The 21,130-nt window shown below is 38.6% G+C and overlaps 1 protein-coding gene and 1 pseudogene across 2 annotated transcripts; one reads left to right on the top strand and one right to left on the bottom strand.

Moving 5' to 3' along the window:
* Positions 1–3,856: 3,856 nt before the first annotated feature.
* Positions 3,857–5,038, bottom strand: LOC148692319 (uncharacterized; annotated as a pseudogene). Its single transcript, XR_015954260.1, has 3 exons — positions 4,985–5,038; positions 4,610–4,738; positions 3,857–4,283 (listed from the first exon to the last, which is right to left on the bottom strand). The product of XR_015954260.1 is annotated as an uncharacterized LOC148692319 (transcript).
* A 1,380-nt stretch (positions 5,039–6,418) lies between these two features.
* Positions 6,419–8,080, top strand: LOC148692318 (protein ANTAGONIST OF LIKE HETEROCHROMATIN PROTEIN 1-like). The gene is made up of 3 exons (XM_088681677.1): positions 6,419–7,018; positions 7,095–7,320; positions 7,397–8,080. The coding sequence occupies exons 1-3, from the start codon at positions 6,458–6,460 to the stop codon at positions 7,861–7,863; spliced, it is 1,254 nt and encodes a 417-aa protein (XP_088537803.1). The 5' UTR covers positions 6,419–6,457; the 3' UTR covers positions 7,864–8,080.
* The last annotated feature ends 13,050 nt before the right edge of the window (positions 8,081–21,130 follow it).

The following is a 21,130-nucleotide window of genomic DNA, read 5'->3' as shown; positions in this document are numbered from 1 at the left end:
TTTGGGTCAAATTTAGTATGATATGGATAAGAGGATACTGAACAACTTTTGTGAAGAAACTATTTTGATCTGAGCTATTGAAAAAGGAGTTTCCATACTCATAAGATGGTTGTCCAGTTTTTCTGTGGAATTAGAAACTGGGTTGGCGTTTCAGACATTTACGACGATCGTACCGTTGGAATTTTCTAACACTTTGATATGTTATAGGTACTGGGCAGATGAACAACTTTCAAGAAGAGCTTGTTTACATAGTTGTCAGCAAGTTGTCAAATCCAAGTATCTCAGTCCGAGGTCAACAAGTTATAGGTACTGCGAGTATCTCAATCCGAGTTCAGCAAGTTAGAGTTTAGAGGCTGTTTACATAGTTGTCAAATTTTCTGCCAATAATAATGATAATTATATAACCAAATGTATATCTACTTTAAGAAAATTAGTCATATAGAGATATGATGATGAAATGAAAAGATTTTTTTATCTATGAGATTCCAGCTGACAGAGGTGAGAGGTAGGTAATGCTTCACCGGATTATGGCGTTGTGCTTTGCACCGACATGAAAACTTCTCGTGCTGATAACGTGTCGTAAAATCAACGATATGTCTGCAGTGGAACATAAGTGAATGAGACACGATATTTATAAGGTTCAGCAAGTGTGCCTACGTCATCGGGCTAGCAATAGTACTTACTTTTATTACGTGAAATAATAGGAGTACAAATATGACCCTCATTATTTTCTCTCTTCTCTCTAGTCTAACTCACTGGTGTTTTGTTATGTATCTCTCTTCTTTATCTTCTTCCTCTCTTCTCTCTTCTTTTCTTTGACACCTCTTTCCTTCCTTTGTATGTTCTCATTTGATAGGAAAAATGTTAATTTAGCAACATTATTTGCTTTACAAACTTTCTTCATATGAATGATAACCTATCTGATTTTAATTTGGATGAATAGTCACAAACTATTCAAGTGGGCCATCCACATATTACATTACAACAATCAGCTATATGTATCCCCCTATGTTGTAGGTCCATAACACAAATTGTACAAAACGAATCTTAAATGGTAATCACTATTTATTTGGTTAGATATCAAAATAGCACCAAACTATTTCAAGGTTTTAATATCAACTGATGTGATAACATAACATATCTATGGTTTAATTTACTTGTTAGCTAATGAGGTTCAATGTAAACTTTAATATAAACAACGAAATAGGTACAATCACATCAACTGAAATTTAAAGAGTTAGGTCCCAACATTATATTCCCCAAACGAAATGAATCCATGCACAAATTAACAACCAAATACTGATCGAAATCAGACAAAAGAAAATAGGTAAAAAGTTTACTACCCAAAATTTTTTTGTTTTTCAACATTTTATACATGAAGGTTTTTTTGTCTCAGTCTGGTACCTAAAGTCATAATTCTGGAACACTTTCATATATCCGTTAAATTTTCTGTCAAAACCTTTGTTAACAGATGACATGACTGATCGCCATGTGTCAATATGAGACCATGTGGATATTAAAAAATTTTAAAAAAATTACAAAATAATAAAACTAAAAACCCTATTTCCTTTATCTTCCCCCCTCCACCTGAGCTACCATGTTCTCCAAAACCCCATTTCTTCATTTTCCTTCCTATCATCGCTGCCTTTTCAACATCCTTATTATGTCCCTCGGGCAAGAACCAACTGGAACTGGGGATGTGCACGGCATCGGCATTGGACCTGATTCATCACTTCGTTCACCACATGGGCAACCAACCCTCTCTTCCTCTATTCCTCCCTTTCCTTCCCCAGTCACATCGCGGAGCTACAATGCATCCTCGTCGCCATCATCCATCGTAGTAGCCAATAATCTAAAGGCCTACATGCAAATCATTGATGTCCCTTTAATTTTGCAGTTGGAAAACAACATCTTGGGCGGATCTGAACTAAGATGAGAAATGGGTGTAGATGGTTTCTTGGTTGTAGGGATCGAACGAAGCCCAACTCGACATGCCCTTTTTGGGGATTTAAGCCAAAAATTGGGTTAGGGTTTTGGGGTTTGGTATGAGGAGGAAGTTGAATCGGTGGGTGGAGTTGGGGGCTGATATAACATGGAGGTAGTGGTTGAAGATGCTGCTCAATTCGTCAAGAGTGGGAAGAAAGAAATTGAAAAGCCCCTCTGAGGGAAAAGGTTTGATAATTTCTTTGGCTTTGGGTTGGAAAGAACACTAGAAGTAAACCCATCCCCTATCAAAAAAATTTTTTTCTTAATTTTTAAATGTTCACGTGGTGCCCATTCAGTGACCATGTGGGCGCCACATCATCAATTAATGGAGGTTCTAACGGAAAATTTAACAGATGTATGAAAGTGTCCCAGAATTATGACTTTAGGTACCAAACTGAAATGTTGAAAACCAAGAAACTTCAGAATAGTAAACTGAGATTAGCCCAAATAGTAAATAAAGATTGCAACACTCAACTTTAATTAAATAAAAGGGTTAATATCAATTTACTGCCCTAAAGTTTATTAGCTTTCAATATTTCGTACATCAAGTTTTTTTTCCGTTCCAGTCTGGTACCTAAGGTCGCGTTTGGTATGCGGGACGGGACGGAACAGAGTGGGACGAAGCGTTCCGTCCCACGTTTGGTACGCCTAAAATGAGTGGAACGCGCTATTCCACGGAACAAGTTTTGGACGATTTTTTGTTCCACCTCCCCCCCTGGAACGGGTTGTTCCACGTCTGTGGGACAGAAATTTCCAATATTTTTAGACAAAAATGCCCCTGGTCTTTTTCAAAATTTACAACTTCAAAATCAGTTAACAAACCCTAAAAACTATTTCTCTTCTTCTCAACCGTTTCTCTTCACCTCTGCATCCCTTTCCCCTTCGCAACCTTCCTTTTCATCTTCTTCTGTGCAGCCTCGCAACCTTCCTCCTCGTCCCCTTTGCAACATTCCTCCTCATCCTCTTCCATGTAGCAGCTCTGCGAACTTGGTGGTCCTCAGGTATCTCTCTCTCTCTCTCCTCTCTGTATTTTTGGGTAACTTGAATGTTTGAATTGGTGATCACAAAATCAAGATTTGTTTGTCAGTTACAGTATTAATAAGTGCCTGATTTCATTTGTAAACTATTTCTGTTTACAATAAATATGGATTGGTAATTATTGGATTTAAATGGATTCGTAGTTTTTGATGAGAGGAGTTGTTGAGGTTGTGTGAAGGTTTTTTTTTCTGGGTTTTATGCTGCAAGGGGTTACAAACACGGACAGGAGGAGAGGAAACATTAGTTTAGATTGTGATTTAAATTTTTTTTTTTATATGTTCTTGGTGATATAAACTGTGTGAGTGCAGTTGTTTTAAAATTATTTGCATGTGGTTTTTTATAGTTTTGCAGTTTGGATATAAACTATGTGAGTGCAGTTTGGATTAAAATGGATTTTGATTAAACTATGTGAGTGCAGTTCTTGGTGATATAAATTGTGTGAGTGCAGTTCTTGTCAAGATTAATGCAAAAAGGTCAATTTGGAGTTCAGATCAGCTTGATTTGCTTCCTAATATATATTTTGCTGGACTGAATTTAGGTTTGGTCCTCTGTTGATTTTAACTTGGGGATCACAAGAAATTAACCCTAAGCCTAGGTAGACAGAACAATAAAAGCAACTTGTTAATGAAGGAAGAGGAGTTTGAGGTATCAGCGTTGAGCAACTAATTAGGAAGAAGTTTAGATGAATTGATAGGGAGCTAGTAGTAGTTCACTTGGACAAGAATTTTGAACGATTTGGGTGTCAGCGTCGAGCACTGAATACTGAAATTAACTCCCTGGTGGTGTTATAGGATTACTAACAGAAGATATATTATGGAGTTAACAAAGGTAATTAAAGAAAACAATTTGTTTGCATTGCATGGCATATTGCAGTACTTGTTAAGCTTTTATTACATTGATTGCTGTAATGTGGAAGAAAAATGGAAAACAAACTAAATAATATATCTGTAGAGTTTATTCCAACTGATGACATGAGCTTCCTTTCAAAGACTTCTCAGTCTGACACTAACAGACAAATTAACTGGAGTCTCCCTAACGATAAGGAATTAAGAGCAAGAAATGCTCCTAATTAACAAAACCCTATATCCAAAGTACGTATGTAGATGCTAATTAGTTGATACCACACATCTTCACAAATCGTAATAGGAAGATGTGGCTGCTGCTGGTATATATCTTCTTCATTTCTTTTCATTCATTCCAAGTGTGTTCTTCACACTGTCCATAGCACCGTGTGCCATGTTCATCACTTGCTCTCCAGTCTGTGGCAATTGAGAATAGCTCTATCAGAAAGTTTGCAAGATTTATTAATGACCGTCCCACTTGTTTGTATTATAGTCAGCATGTGTTTGAAAATTATTCGAAAATGTTTGAGGGATCAAAATTTTAGACCACATTAGCTGATTTCTAGGCAATTTATGTGTTTATAGACAGCTGAATATACAAATTGATGTAATAAGTGGATTTAACCCTCACATAATTTGTGATCATCTAAACTTAATTAGTTTAGTCCCTTAAGCATCACTCAAATTCTCATGCATGTCAAAAGAGTGCAGTAGTTATCAATTAATCAAGAAATATTTATAACCTGCTGAAGAAATCCAGCACTTTGGTCATTTCCATGCTGAGCAGACTTCTTGGCTGACTGAGCTGCATCAGCTGTTGCGTTCCTAGCTTCATGTGTTGTTTCCTGTGTGGACTGCATCCACTATTCTGCCTTAGCCTGCACCAACAACATAAAACATATGGCATTGTATCACATATACAGCATGAGTACGATGATCATCTAATAAATTACGTTCTGCAGCTTAAAGGTGCTCTTGCACCCACGCACTTGTCTTATTTTCCCACTCACTTTATATCCATTTGTCATGAACATTTTCAACAGTCAACGGGTGAGAGAATATGACAGGTGGGTGGAAATAACAGCACCCTGCTTGAATTGAAAACATCAATCTCATACCTGGCCCTGGCCTTGGGATTGGCCTGCATTGAATGGTTGCTGCATGCTAGACATTTTCTCTCAAAAATTTATTAATGAGAATACTTGTGGTTTAAATTTTTTTGTGATTTACACTACAGGGGGTTACAAACACGGACAGGAGGAGAGGAAACATTAGTTTAGATTGTGATTTAAATTTTTTATTTTTTTTTATATGTTCTTGGTGATATAAACTGTGTGAGTGCAGTTGTTTTAAAATTATTTGCATGTGGTTTTTTATAGTTTTGCAGTTTGGATATAAACTGTGTGAGTGCAGTTTGGATTAAAATGGATTTTGATTAAACTGTGTGAGTGCAGTTCTTGGTGATATAAACTGTGTGAGTGCAGTTTGGATTAAAATGGATTTTGAATTTTTGAGAAGAAATTAAAAGGGACGTTGGAATTTTGGAAGCCTTTGTGTTTTTGGTGAACGCGCAGACAATCTTGAAAATTTGTGTTAGAAGACTAATGTTTGTATATAAAAATTGCAGCGATGTGGTAAAGAACAATGGTTCATTCTAAATGTCAATGGACTAATCCATGTATTGACTGTGTTGAAAGGCACAAATTTTTTTAACATGTTTGGGTTTGATCTCATGTGGATTATTGGAAAAACAAAATGGTATTGCTCTGACAGATTGTTGGTCGCTTACAGGTCTAAAGACTAATATTACGAATTCTAAATCAGCCCAAGATCGTTATTTATCTGTGAGTTTTGCATGTTTATCAGCTTATATGGTTTGGATCTTTTTTTTTTTTGTTGGATCGTTATTGTGCGTGTCTGATTTATTTTGTTTTCCAGATTCGGGAAACCGTCCCTTTCAGATTTTTGGATTTTCGATTCTAATTCTTGGAACTCACTGTGCTAAAGGTATATAAATGTATTATTTGTTTTCTTTGCAGCTAAATTTTACTTTTTTTTTTGTTTTGTTTTGGTGATTTGGGACCTTTTTTGTGCATGTTTAGGTTGTTAATTGGTAATGCATGTTTTCTTGCTGATTTTTGTGCTAGCAATTTTATTTAAATCCACAGCTGCTTTTTTTCATTTGACTTGCTGTGATGGTTATGCTTGATTCATAAGATTTGAGGTAGTCGTGATAAAATTAGAACAGCTAAGTATCCTTATTCTAGGCAATAACATGATAGACTGGTTACCTTCTAAGCAATTTCTCCCATATATACATATATAGTGTACTAAACCAAAGTATTATTATAAGCAAAGTAATTTGCAGTCTGTTTTATGAATTCGACATCCTCTTATTGTTAACTTGGATATACAAAGCTGTTATGTGACAGACAATATAGAAATGCAACAATGAAAAAAGGTGGCACCTTCTTTTTGCATTCGGCTACTGAGATAGCCTCTTGTGGACAATTCGTCACTACCATCGAACGAATATTATACATTATATTATCATTATTACCAAGTCCAAGTATCTAAAATGAATTTAGCGTATGTTGATACTCCACTCATTCATGTGTTGTTTTTTTGCATGTGAAGGTATGGATGAATATGAGACTCAATTCTTTGTTCTTTTGAACGTTTGGATTATAATGGCACAAGTCTTTACTATGAATGCACAATTGTTGAGGTATAGACAACAACAAAGGAGACAACGGGAAATAGCTAGTTTAGAGCAGAGGACATTTGTTAGACTTCATGTTAGGAGAGAGGAAATAAATCGTATCACGCGATTGAGTGATACTAACTGTTTGTGGGAGCTACGAATGGATAGGAATGCATTTGCAGTTTTATGTGATTTACTACAAACTTGTGGTGGATTGGTAAATGATGGTCATGTTACAATAGAGGAGCAAGTAGCTACTTTTGTTAACATATTAGCCCACCACAATAAAAATAGGTCAATGCAAGTTAGATTTTTTAGGTTTGGTGAAACTATTAGTCAATATGTCCGTAGAGTATTTCGTGCATTACTCAGTTTGCAAGATGTGTTGTTTGCAAAACCAACCCCTATCCCAGAGGATTGCACGGAATCGAGATCGAAATGCTTTAAGGTAATAATCATAGTAAAATCATTAATAACATAATTATTTGTAATTGCTAATTAATATAAGTTTTTCTTTTGTCTAGGGTTGCTTAGGAGCGCTAGATGGAACATACATAGGGGTCACTGTGCCTGATGTCGATAGACCAAGATATAGAACAAGGAAGGGTCATATAACAACTAATGTGTTAAGCGTATGCACACACGACCTCAAATTCGTATATGTGTTATCCGGTTGGGAGGGATCAGCTACTGATTCGAAAGTTCTTGGTGACGCTGTTACTAGAGCTAATGGCCTCAAGGTCCCAACTGGTAAGATAGACAAGCACCTAGTATTTTTCCTTACCCTTGTTGGCCAACAACTAAAATTTATTATCAACTAATATAGGTACATATTATTTGGTTGATTCCGGATATACGAATGGTGAGGGTTTTCTGGCACCGTATAGAGGCACTAGATACCATTTGCAAGAGTGGGAAGACAATTCACGTGCACCTAGGAATCATGAAGAATATTTTAATATGAAACACTCACGTGCTAGGAATGTCATTGAGAGATGTTTTGGCCTCCTCAAACGACGTTGGGCTATCTTACAAAGTCCTTCCCACTATCCAATCAAGATTCAGGGACGAATGATCACTGCATGTAGTTTACTTCATAGTTTTATCAGAATGTATATGGCAGTTGATCCTGAAGAAAATGCAAGGCTTGCATTTGATGAATTACCTATAAGGGAAGATTTACCAGAAGTATTAGCCTACATTGAAACCGTTGAGTCAAGCCAAATATGGACTCAATGGAGGGATGATCTTGCAAGAGAAATATATGATGAGTGGAGAGGAAGGAGGGCTTGAAAATTGGTTAACATGGTAGTTGTTGTAATTGTCTTTTAGATGTGGACTCAATGTAGTTGTTGTAATTAGCTTGAAAATTCGTAACATCAAGACTATTGAGATGTTTGTTATTGTAATATGGTAATTGGGAGTTATCTAGATGTTATGGCTTATTTGATATGTTTATTTGTGTTACTAAATTTTAATAAATTTTAAAATTAGGGTGTAGTCATTGTCATTTGATTTGGCTTATTTGATTTGGTAATTGATTAGTACAACTAATATAAATTTAGTCATTGTCATTATATCTATGTTTATTTGTGTTACTTATGTAATATATGGCTTCTTTGATAGATTATATGGCCACCTCACGTAATTGGATTGATCATGAGGAGGATGTACTACTTACCATCCTCGAGGAGATGGTTGCTGATGGTGTTAGGTGTGAGACCGGCAGTTTTAAGGCTGGTACTTTTGTAACGGTTGCTTCCAAGATGAGGGAATAAATTCCTGGCATTAATATAGAGCCGAAGCATATACAAAACAAATTGAAGCGTCTGAAAGAAAAGTATTCGTCTGCATATGACATGATGAATACATCTGGATTTGGTTGGGATGATGAGAAAAAATGTGTTGTGGATAGTGACGAAATACTACAGGAGTGGGTGAAGGTAAATTTTTTTTTCTTATTCTTTATCAATTAGTTGCTTTGAAAGTCTTAACCTTGATTTCTTTGGGTTCTTATTGTAGAAACATCCCAATGCATCTTGCAAACCAAATAAGCCATTCCTGTTGTATCCACGGCTATGTACGGTGTTTGGGAGAGACTGAGCCACGGGTAGCATTGTTGAATCAGCAGCAGATGCAATTGAAAATATGGGTTTGGAAAGTGAGGATTGTGAGACTTCTGAGATACCTCCGCTTTCACCTACCCCATCTCCTTCTGTTGCTACATCTAGTGCTTCTCAACCTGTTAGACAGAGGAAGAGGAGCAAGAATGATGGTGATGCAAATATTGTATCTGTTATCAGTGAAGGTTGGAATAAAGCTGTTACTGAAATGAAGAAATTAGGTGAAAGTTTTACTTTTAGAGAAGCAAAAGCTAGACTACCTTCTGAGCTTCAGGTCATGGGTCTCCCATACGATTAGGTGTTAAGAATTTCAATGAAGTTAGTGAAAGATACCGATCTGATGGATATTTGGACCACCTTGGATGACTCACAGAAGCCAGATTTCATTAAAGTGTTTATAGAGAGCCTTTGAGGTTTTAGTATTTGTGGTTTTAGTATGGGGAACTTTATCAACTTCTAAGTGTTTTCATTATTACTTTAGCAAGACATTATTGTTTTTTAAGTCAGGACGAATATTTGATTTCGGATATTTCATGTTTAAGTTATGCATACTTCATTTTCTTTGTTTAAGTTCTAAATGTTTAAACCCTAAAATATTTACGATATGCATTATCATTAAACTTACATATTTTTCAACATTTGTCATGTGCTCTTATGTGGTTTGCCTTGTTCCTGCAATGGGGAATATTTAGAGGGGTGTCCTTCTAAACAAGGCCAAATCTAATGTTTGTAGAACCTAAACTCCCTGAACAACAACCCACAATTGAAAGGACCAAAATTAGGGACTAAAAATTGAATTGGGGTGTGGGTTTTGCAATTTGCACAATAAAATTTGATGGGTTTGTGGTGAAAATTCGAATGAAGGTGTAGAAAACGGGAAAAATTACAAATTTTAAAGGGGTTTGCATGTGAAACACAACATATACCTATTAAAATTTGGACCAAGAAAAACAAATAATGGATAATAATGTTCAAATTTGAACAACTTATTTAAAAAAAAAAAAAAAAAAAAAAAGAGTTATGTCCCGTTCCGCCCATAAAATTGTACCAAACAATAGACGGAACATGGGTATTTTAGTTATTTTAATCTTTTGGTTTCGTTCCGTCCATGTGCTACCAAACGCAGGACGGAACAACCGTCTTGTTCCGTTATGCGCGTACCAAACATAACACAGAACATCTGTTCCGTCCCGTCCCGTCCCATCCCGTCTGCGTACCAAACGCTACCTAAGGTACCGTTTGGTACGTGGGACGGGATGAAATAGAGTGGGACAAGGCCTTCCGTCCCACGTTTGGTGCGCCTAAAACAGGTGGAACGAGTTTTGGGTGAATTTTCGTTCCACCTCACCCCCCTGGAACGACTCGTTCCACATCTGTGGAACACAAAATTATAACCTCTCCGTCTCCTTCTTCTTCCTCCTTGTTTCCATCCGAGGGCATCTTTGCTCCCGCTCCGTTCCGTTCCGTCTTGTCCCGTCCCGTCTCGTCTGTATACCAAACGATACCTAAAGTCATAATTGTGGGACACTTTCATACATCCGTTAAGTTTTCCGTCAGAACCATCGTTAATTGATGATGTGGTGCTCACATGGATAATGACTAGGTGCCACATGTTAATATAGGCCATGTGATATTAAAAAATTAAAAATTAAAAAAAAAAAAAAAAGGGTAAAGTACAAAAAATTACCTCAACTATTGGGGTCACGACAGTTTCATACCTAATCTTTTAAAATTGACAATGTCATACAGCATCTTACGAATTTGTGACAATGTCATACCTCAGTCAATTTTTCTGTTAAATGCTGACGTGGCAAGAGACGGGGACCACTTTCTATTAAAAAATTAATAAAATATTATTAAAAACTAAAAAAAATATTTAATATTTTTTAAATATTAAAATAATAAATAAAAGTAAAATTAAAAAAAAAAAAGGGTAAAGTACAAAAAAACTATTGGGGTCACGACAGTTTCATACCTCATCTTTTAAAATTGACAATGTCATACCGCATCTTACGAATTTGTAACAATGTCATACCTCCGTCAATTTTTCTGTTAGTTTTTTTGTTAAGTGCTCACGTGACTTGATTCGGGACATACTTTCTATTAAAAAATTATTAAAAACTAAAAAACAATTATTTAATATTTTTTAAATATTAAAATAATAATAAAAAGCAGAGACAAAAAAACCATCAGTTCGTCCCTCCCCTCCCCCCTCCTCTCTCTTCTCCCCATCTTCATTTTCTTCCCCCCACCTGCAAACCCAAAAAAATAAAAAAAATTTGAAAACCCAACAACCCCCTCTGCGGAAGAACAAGAAGGAGAAGGAGGAGGAGGAGGAAGAAGAAGAAGAGGAAAAAAAGGAGGAAGTCAAAAAAAAAAAATTCCCCCCCCTGTCGGCGCGGAAGAAGAAGAAGGGAGAAAGAGAAGGAGGAAGAAGAAGAAGAGGAAGAAAAAATAAAAAAAAAATTTGAAAACCCATCAACACCCCCCTGCGGAGGAGGAAGAAGGAGAAGGAGGAGGAAGAAGAAGAAGAGGAGGAAAAAAAGGAGGAAGGAAATTTTTTTTTTTTTTTTTTTTAAACCATCAACTCCCCTGCGGAAGAAGAAGAGGAAAGAAAAAAAAAAATTTTGAAAACCCATCAAACCCCAAATCCACCACTTTCATCCATTCTCTACATCCTCTTCCGCACCCATCCTCCACCTTCTCTACTCACCCATCTTCCCGCCGATGGGATCTAGGTTTTTTTTTTTTTTTTTTTTTTTTTTTTGTTGGATTTTTTTTTTTTTTTTTTTTTTTTTTTTTTGTTGGGATTTGCAGGTTGGGGAAGAAGATGAAGATGGGGAGAGGAGAGAGGGGAGAGGAGGGAGGAGGGGGGAGGGGGGAGGGGAGGGACGAAATGAGCGTTTTTTTTTTTTCTGCTTTTATTATTATTTTAATATTTAAAAAATATTAAATAATTTATTTTTAGTTTTTAATAATTTTTTAATAGAAAGTAGGTCCCGAATCAAGCCACGTTATCATTTAACATAAAAACTAACAGAAAAATTGACTGAGGTATGACATTGTTACAAATTCGTAAGATGCGGTATGACATTGTCAATTTTAAAAGATGAGGTATGAAACTGTCGTGACCCCAATAGTTGAGGTAGTTTTTTGTACTTTACCTTTTTTTTTTTAATTTTACTTTTATTTATTATTTTAATATTTAAAAAATATTAAATATTTTTTTTAGTTTTTAATAATATTTTATTAATTTTTTAATAGAAAATGGTCCCCGTCTCTTGCCACGTCAGCATTTAACAGAAAAACTAACAGAAAAATTGACGGAGGTATGACATTGTCACAAATTCGTAAGATGCGGTATGACATTGTCAATTTTAAAAGATGAGATATGAATCTGTCGTGACCCCAATAGTTGAGGTAGTTTTTTGTACTTTACCCAAAAAAAAATCTTTTGTCTTACTCTCCTTCTTCACTGCACATCCTCCCTTCCCAAACACCCATTCTTGTTTCCCAACTTCCCCACCCAATTCCTCACTAAAGCACTAAATCTCCCCCACCTAAACACCATTCTTCCATCAACCCTCTCTCGTCTTTTGTCAGTTCTCGAAGAAGCGAGAAAGTAAAACAAAATGATATACCATGCCTGCAAACAAAGTTGCAGGCCAAGACCCAAATCCATTTGAAAAATGGGCAGGGGATGGCGGATAGAGGTGAGGTGCATGGCCTAGATGGAGGAAGGATGAACCCAACAAGGTGCGACAGTGTAGGAGCAACAACGTGCATGCGTGTGACGGTGTAGGAGCGATTACCTATAATTCCACCCCACTTCCTCCTTATTCTCCACTTTCAACCCCAGAACGCCACAGCCCAAGTGTTTGATCTACCTCCTCGCCACCTCGCCGCCACCTTCAACTCCAAACTCTCCTCTTCAAAGCTCTTTGTACGAAGCAAACAGTCTCTCTGTCTTCCCCTCTCTCTCCGAATTTAATTGTTTTTCTTTTGGATCTGATAAGAAAATAATTTGTTTTAGGGTTAATATTAGTTTATTACATTGAAGTTTCTTGGTTTTCAACATTTGATACATCAAGTTTTTTTCATCCCAGCCTGATACCAAAAGTCATAATTCTAGCACACTTTCATATATCCGTTTAGTTTTCCGTCAAAATATATGTTAACTAATGACAAAGTGCCTACGCACACAATGACTAGATTTCATATGTCAGCCATGTCGATATTAAAAAATAAAAATTAAAAATTCTTTCGTATGTCTTCCCCTTCATCTTTCCCCGCATATCCTCTCTTCCCAAATGTCTATTCATCCCTCCCGACTCCCCCCACCCAATTCCTCACCAGAGCGCTAAATCTCCCCCACCCAAACACCCATTCTTCCATCAACCGTCTCTCGTTTTCTCACAGTTCTCGAAGAAGCGAGAAAGCAAAAGAAAGGGATTTGCCATACCTGCGAACAAAGTTATAGACCAAGACCCAGATCCATTTGAAAAATGGGCGGCAGACAACGTACGAAGGTGAGATCCATGGCCTCAGTGAGGGTAGGGAAAACCTAGCAAGGTTCGATGGCATGTGTGCCATGGCATAATCAACCAGTCTTCGCGTCTTCACCAACCCCGATCTCTCCCCATTCTCTGTAATCCAACAACGGTAGCTTTAATTTCCAAGCTCTTCAATCCCACCCATCTTCCTCTTTGTCCTCCATCTTCAGCCCTAGAACGCTGCAGCCCAAGTGTTCATCGAGCTCGAATTGCATAAAAACATCATTGCAGTTGAGCCTTCCCCCTCATCAAATCACCGTCGTGAGCGTCCAATCAGCCGAACCCACATTTCCTCGTTGCCAACACTGATGGATATGCGGTCACTTTGAGGGTGAGCTTGGTGACGGCGTCGAAGAGGGAGAAGAGGGAAGAGAAGATGGGTTTTGGCCGTGCAGTAGAGGTGGGGCGAATTGAGAGATGGGGTTTTGTCCGCGATCAAAATGAAGCACATCTCTGATCTGTATGGGTCCATCGAAAAGACACGGTTGAAGACGGAGGCATTGGAGGATGAGCCGTAGCTGATAAGGTAGTTGTTGGAGGAGGTGAATAAGGCTGAGAAGTGGAGGAGAGAGATGAGGTTTAGGGAGAGAAGGTGGAGATTAATGGTACATGTTGAGGAAAAAGAGTAATTTTTGTATGTGATAACAAAAAAGAATTTTTTAATTTTTTAAATTTTTTTAATGTTGAAATGGGGCTAGATTGACACGTAGTGCCTAGTTAGTGTTCAAGTGGGTGCCACGTTACCAATTAACGGCTGACTTAAGAGCAACTTTAACAGACGTATGAAATTGTTCCAAAATTTTGACTTTAGGTACCACTCTAGGATGACAAAAACTTGAAGTATCAAATGTTGAAAATCAAGAAACTTGATAGTAATAAACTATAAGATTAACCCTAATTTTAAATTGGAGTCTTAACAAAACACTCATGATACTGTTCACGTTAAGGACATTTTTACTCTAAAACATTATCAGTTAATAGAGGTTTTGATTGAAAACTTAATAGATGTGTGAAATTGTCCTAGAATTATGACTTTAGATACCAAACTGGGACGAAAAAAACTTGATGTGCCAAATGTTGAAAAACAGGAAACTTTAAAATAGTAAACTGCGATTAACCCTTTTTAATTTTGTTAGTTTTTCTATTTTTTTTTTTAAATCCACGTGGCCTATATTGACATATGGCACTTAGTCATTGTTCACGTAGGCGCCACGCCATCAGTTAACAGAGGTTTTAATGGAAAACTTAATGAATGTATGACAGTGTCCCAGAATTATTACTTTAGGCACCATACTGGGACAAAAAAAAAATTAAATAAATAAAATAAAAAAACTTGATGTATGAAATGTTGAAAACAAAAAACCTTCAAAATAGCAAACTGAGATTAACTCATAAAGAATTTACACAGTACGACATATTGTACAAAGTAACTCATGACGGTGATACTAAACGAACAAGAACATTAAAAACATAACAGAGACGATATTAATTAGCAACCCAACTGTGAATTATTCCAGCTAGTTCCACACTAGTACTAAAGTACGTGCGTCCGTGCACCCACTAATAAATAATTAAGTGATAAGTGATCAACTTATCACTAGCTTAATTAGCTAATTAACAGTTTCTGTGCAAAAGCATCTGCGGCGTAAATCCCAGCACCAGCCACCGGGAAAAGCCCTTGGTTTGGCGAACAACTGCACAATTACTTTTACTCACGCAAGTTCCATTGAAGCGGTTACTCTCAGACTCGCTGGTCCTACACTCGGCAACTCTCGTATCTTTAAACAATTATTCCAAACAAAATATGGTTACTGTGAACATGAAAGATTCCTTGAAACAAGAAACCAGAATAACGTGTACAAAATAATATTTTTTGTGTTTATGATTTTGGGGTTACGATCTCTCTCTAATTTGGTCCTCTGATTCTATCTTCGTAGGGTGTAGGTTTGTGGATGAGTTGTTGATCCAAAGGGCCGTCGGGGGCTTGATCTAAGGATGAACAGTTGATGAACGGATGAACACTTTCTTCAAGGGCCGTCGGGGCTTGATCTTGAATAATGGTTGTGTGGATTTTTTCAAGGGCTTTTGGGCTTGATCTTGAAGGTTGATGGATGAGCGGATCTTCAAGGGCTTTTGGGCTTAATCTTGAAGAACGATTGGATGTGTGGATTTGTTGAGGTTGTTGATCCAAAGGGCCGTTGGGGCTTGATCTTAGGATGAACAGTTGATGAACAAATGAACACTTTCTTCAAGGGCCGTCGGGGCTTGATCTTGAATAATGGTGAACACTTTCTTCAAGGGCCGTCGGGGCTTGATCTTGAGTTGGTGGAAGTTCTTCAAGGGCCGTTGGGGCTTAATCTTGAAGGAGGATTTGACGAAGAAACGAAGAGTGCTTTCTTGATCCTTCGGGATTTTCTTGAGAGCTTTAGAACTTTAAGGCTTCAAGGTTTTGGTGTGTAGAGAAATGTATTTGTGAATTGGTTTTGGTGTGTGTTGGCTTTTCTTGGGAATTTGGATGGTTGGAAGCTTTGGAGTTTCGAAGCTTCAAGGATTTGGGGAATTCTCTTCCAATTTGGGAGTAGAGAAATGTATTTGTGAATTGGTTGATGCTTGATACCTTGATGGAGAAACCTATTTATAGGCTTTGAGAATGAATCACCACCACAAAATATTTTTTTCCTTTCCAAGCACCATTGCCTAATTTTCCCACTTAATGCAATATTGAAATTGAAGTGGTGTAACTTATGGCCTAATTTCCCACTTAATACCATTTTAAACTTGAAGTGGTGTAACTTATGGCCTAATTTCCCACTTAATGCAATATTGAAATTGAAGTGGTGTAACTTATGGCCTAATTTCCCACTTAATACCATTTTAAACTTGAAATGTGTATGCTTTGTCATTGCCCAAAATGAGAAGAACTTGCTTTGATCCGTAATGGATTGAAGTGTGCTTGCCTTGTCATTGCCCAACATGAGAAGAAAAACTTGTTTTGATCCTCAATGGATTGAAATGTACTTGCCTTGTCATTGCCCAAAATGAGAAGAAAAACTTGTTTAGTCCTTCAAGGGTATTTCTTCCTATTTTGTTGAGTCACACGCCATGTGTACAATTTGTACAACACGTGGCGTATGCCATGTATGCCTTGACACGTCAAAACTTTAATGCATTGGTGAGCATTTGTTTTACTGAAATTTCGATGTCTACAAATGCCCCCACTTCAAGGCGCGTCGTATACATGTGCTTGTCACGTGTAGAAGATGCGTTTTGAAGTCCCTTAATGTAGATGTCAACCCAAGGGCCGTCGAGGCTTGATCTTGAATTGGGCTGGAAATTTCTTCAAGGGCCATTGAGGCTTGATCTTGAGTTTGACTGGAAGATTTTCTGGTTTCCTTCAATCGTTGATTTTCCACAAGCTTAGTCTTGAACTGGGCTGGAAATTTCTTCAAGGGCCATCGAGGCTTGATCTTGAGTTCGACTGGAAGATTTTCTGGTTTCCTCCAATCGTTGATTTTCCTTTGTGCTACTCTTGAACTGGGCAGCAGGAAATTTCTTCAAGGGCCATCGAGGCTTGATCTTGAGTTCGACTGGAAGATTTTCTGGTTTCCTCCAATCGTTGATTTTCCTTTGTGCTACTCTTGAATTGGGCAGCAGGAAATTTCTTCAAGGGCCATCGAGGCTTGATCTTGAGTTCGACTGGAAGATTTTCTGGTTTCCTCCAATCGTTGATTTTCCTTTGTGCTACTCTTGAATTGGGCAGCAGGAAATTTCTTCAAGGGCCATCGAGGCTTGATCTTGAGTTCGACTGGAAGATTTTCTGGTTTCCTCCAATCGTTGATTTTCCTTTGTGCTACTCTTGAATTGGGCAGCAGGATTCTTTTGGTCTCCCTCGAAGGTCTGAGCTTTACTCCTTTTTTCTGTTTCTTTGTTCAATCTCTCCAATTCGTATTGAAGAGGGTTAGAGGATAGCTCAGCATATGCAGTTGTTGCTTGTCTCCACATGCTTCAATGTATCATTTTCACTTGCCTTACTTGCTCCCCTTTGCAGAAGTGGTCCCTTCTCTGGAAGTGTATCAACCGTCGAAGATGACTACTCGAGAGCAACGCTAGGTAAGCAACCAGGGAATAGATTCCAGGCAGTCGGTTCCAGATCGGAAGACTGACTCCAAGTGCCGGCTGATTGCTTCTTTCACTTTGCCATGCGAGTAAGAACAAGGACAAAGGAAAAGACAAGGAAAAAGCATGATATGAGATACCTTTGCTTTCGACCTTGATGATATGAGATACCTTTGCTTTTGAAGAAGCGGCGAATGGATCAGCACATGTATTTGTTGTGCTTGTCTCCACATACTTCAATCTACCGTTTCCTCCTGGGTCATCTGTACTCCAGGCATCTGGTAGCTTCTTTGGGGAAGAAGAAAAAATTGAGTATTTCGAAAGGCTTTGCTGGGAGTGCGCCCTCAGAGGTGAGGAAGAGTTGGGCATTTTTTTTTTTTCAGGTATGCCTTGCCATAAAAGATGAAGGTCGACATATATAGGGATTTCCCAATAGCAAGTGGTGGTTATGTTCTTTTACCCTTGTCGACAAACGTCTCTTCGATTTTTTAACAAGCGTCTCTTCGATTTCTGAGCGAGCGCCTCTTCGAAAAAATAGTCACGGGTGCGGCTCTGTCACCACGCTTGTTGGCAAAGGCGCGTAGTTGGGATGATAAACTTCACGTGTTTTCAACTTTGTCAGAGATCTTTTGACAAAGTTGAACGCGTTATCTGAAAAGCCGCGAAAGCGTCGCCGAACTTCACGCAGGAAAATCCGATTTTTTGAATCGGTGGTCGTGTCGCCTTGGCTTTTTATAGAGGTATCGATTACCTCCAACATGCACACTTTGAAGATCGCCCGTTTGTGAAAATCGTCTTCGGCCCTTTCTGATTTTACTCCATCCACCTTTCTCTTTTAACCTTTTGACAATGGCTAACCCGTCTAATATTTGCTTAGATTTGAGTCTCAGCAGTGATCCGAGTGCGCCGCGTCAGGTAAATGTATGGTGCCCTTCTTTCTTATCTTCTAATGGCCCTTTGACAGGTGAAGATTCTGTGATGAAGGATGCAACAACAGCTACGATAGTAGCTAGGAACTTCCTCACTCCAAAAGATAGTAGGCTGCTTTCAAAACGGTCCGATGAGTTGGCCGTTCAAGAGTCCCTAACTCTCAGTGTTCAGTGCGCAGGCTCTGTATCCAACATGGGCCAACGCCTACTTGCTCGATCCCGCCAAGTGGAATCATTGATGGCGGAGGTGGAAACTCTTAAGCAAGAGATCAAACAGCTTAAGCACGAGAATAGAAGTTTGCATGTGCTTGCAAATAACTATTCGACGGGCATGAAGAGGAAGCTTGATGAGCTGCAAGAATCCAGTGGTCGAATTCAAAGTGACCGTCAAAGGCTTGCTGCTTTTTTCCAGAGGCACCTTTTTCCTGGCTCATCTAGCGTTCCACCAAGTATTGAGGCCTCTTCTTTGATGCCTCCCGCTTCTGTAGTTTTCCCAAGTAGTGGGGCTTCACGTGAACAACCTTTATGAAAGCTCCATCTCTTTTTTTTTTTTTTTTTTTTTTTTTTTTTTGTACGCACTTGTAATTTCTCGGAGATCAATGAACATGCTTTACTTATTTAGTGTATTGTGCTAAATACAGATAAAACATATACATCACCAAGATGTGTTATTTCCTTTTTTTTTTTTTTTTTTTTTTTTTTTTTTTTGATGATGTGACTGTACTTGAAGTTTTGAAGTTTCAAGTTGCCTACGTACCCTTGGTTGAGGAGGGATCAAGTCATGACGTAGTTCAAAATGAGTGATGATTTTTTTTTTTTTTTTTTTTTTTTTTGATGATTTTGCCGTACACAGTTTATGCTCTTGCGGGCCAGGAGCGTTTGGTGCCGTTTGCAGTTTCAGCTCGTGCAGGCAATGAGCGTTTTGGTGCCGTTTGCAGTTTCAGCTCGTGCAGGCAAGGAGCGTTTGGTGTCACCTTTTAGGCTCGTGCGAACGAGGAGCTTGTGGTGTCGTTTGCAGTTTCAACTCGTGCAGACAAGGAGCTTTTGGTTGTCGCCTTTTAGGCTCGTGCGAACGAGGAGCATTGGTTGTCGCCTTTTATGCTCGTGCGAACGAGGAGCGTTGGTTGTCGCCTTTTATGCTCGTGCGAACGAGGAGCTTTTTTTTGAATTTGTCAAACGATCTTAGAGAGGCATTCCTCACAATCTTCATAGGAAGGAGCCATGACCGAGTAATTGAAAAAGTCTTCTGGGAAGAGGTCGCACATTGTGATGGGGATGGACGATCTTTGTGTCGAAATTTCATCATCTCCAACACTTTCACATTGTTCTGGAGGTTGACAAGAGCTGTTTTGCCCCCTTTTCGACTGATAAACTTGTGGACAAGATGGTTGCTGCTTGTCCAATTTCTTCGAAGCGATCTTCGAACTGCATTCCTCACAATCTTCATAGCAAAGAGCCTTGATCGAGTAATTGAAGACGTCTTCGAGGAAGAAAAGATCCCGCATGAACGATCTTTGTGTTGTAATTTCATCATCCTCAACATTTTCATGTAGCTTTGAAGGTTGACAGTAGCTGCTTTGCTCCCTTTCCGATTAGTGCACTTGTGGAGAAGACATATGTTTCTCGTGCAGTTTCTTCGGAGTGACATGAGTCCATCCTTCAATTTCACTTGACTTGGAGCATGCCCCCAACAGTCGAGGTGAAGACTTTGAGTCGAAAGAGCCAGAAGTGACATCTTTCTTAGGGATTTCATCTTCAGTGCCGTTCTCTTGGGTTTGTTGGCATGAAGATTTGTCAGTGTGGACGATGATGCGCCTCTTTACCTTCAGTGGTCATTTTGTGTCGACCTCCAGGATTGCTTGGCGCTTCATCCTTGAAGGAATCAAGCTTCGAACGTCGCATTTTTCTGCTAACCCATCGAGCTTTTCTTCCTTTGGTGTTGTCTTCCTCTTTCCAAAAGGCTTCTCATTATCTTCAAATCTTTTCGAAGCTGATCGTCGCAGAGGAGAGATAGCTGTGTTGCTTTGTTTCTTAGGCTTTAACAACCTTTCAAAAACAGAGCTTTGGGATGTTGGCGTGTTAAGCCTCTTGAAGACGGAAGTTCGGTCTTGCCCACCAATACGATCAAGTGCCGAAATTCTGGGTTTTGAATGATTCAGCCTATCGAAGACTGACACTCGAATAGGAGGTTTAGGCTCCTCTTGATTTTGTTCAATGCTCACGCTGATGTGTTGAGCGCTAGCGTTTTTCGCTTTGCTTGAAATCTTCACGAGTGCATTTGGTGTGAAGCCAAGTCCAGCTTTGTTGTTGTCAACTCCGTAATCATGCTCCTTCAACTTCTTTTGAGTCTCGGTGAGGTCACGATCTTTGTCGTTGACGGTGTTTGAAACCTTCTTTCCAAGATTTGAAGAGGAAGCAAAGTCATGCCTAGCCTTTGACATGAGTTCGTAGGCATTTGGGTCAAAGCCTTCTTCGGTCTTCTTAGTTGGAAGAGAGCTTGGTTTCACTTTGACGCCATGCTGTGCCTCCAGACGGTTGATGAGTCCGGCGGTTTGCAAGTTTTTCTCTTCTACAGTCTTTATCAGCCTTGCAATTGTTTCCTTCATCTGAACCATCTGTTTTTCAATGGAGGTAGTGCCGATAGTCATGACTTGTTCTTTGTTTGAAGCCATGGACTGTGCTTGAATATCTTGAACGAAGACAGAGATGAGAGGTAGAGATTATCCCACCGGGCGTGCCAAATTTGTGAACACGAAAGATTCCTTGAAACAAGAAACCAGAATAACGTGTACAAAATAATATTTTTTGTGTTTATGATTTTGGGGTTACGATCTCTCTC

Source organism: Pyrus communis, chromosome 12 (assembly GCF_041283825.1).
Source record: "Pyrus communis isolate YQ-2024b chromosome 12, ASM4128382v1, whole genome shotgun sequence".
NCBI classification, from domain to species: Eukaryota; Viridiplantae; Streptophyta; class Magnoliopsida; order Rosales; family Rosaceae; genus Pyrus; species Pyrus communis.
This window is presented reverse-complemented; position numbering and strand designations above follow the sequence as displayed.

Excerpts from the sequence above, each read along its gene's own strand:
- LOC148692318 (XM_088681677.1), top strand. The coding sequence starts at position 6,458 with ATGTTGATACTCCACTCATTCATGTGTTGTTTTTTTGCATGTGAAGGT. Across the intron at positions 7,019-7,094 it reads CGAGATCGAAATGCTTTAAG|GGTTGCTTAGGAGCGCTAGA; the intron begins GTAATAATCATA and ends TCTTTTGTCTAG. Across the intron at positions 7,321-7,396 it reads TGGCCTCAAGGTCCCAACTG|GTACATATTATTTGGTTGAT; the intron begins GTAAGATAGACA and ends CAACTAATATAG.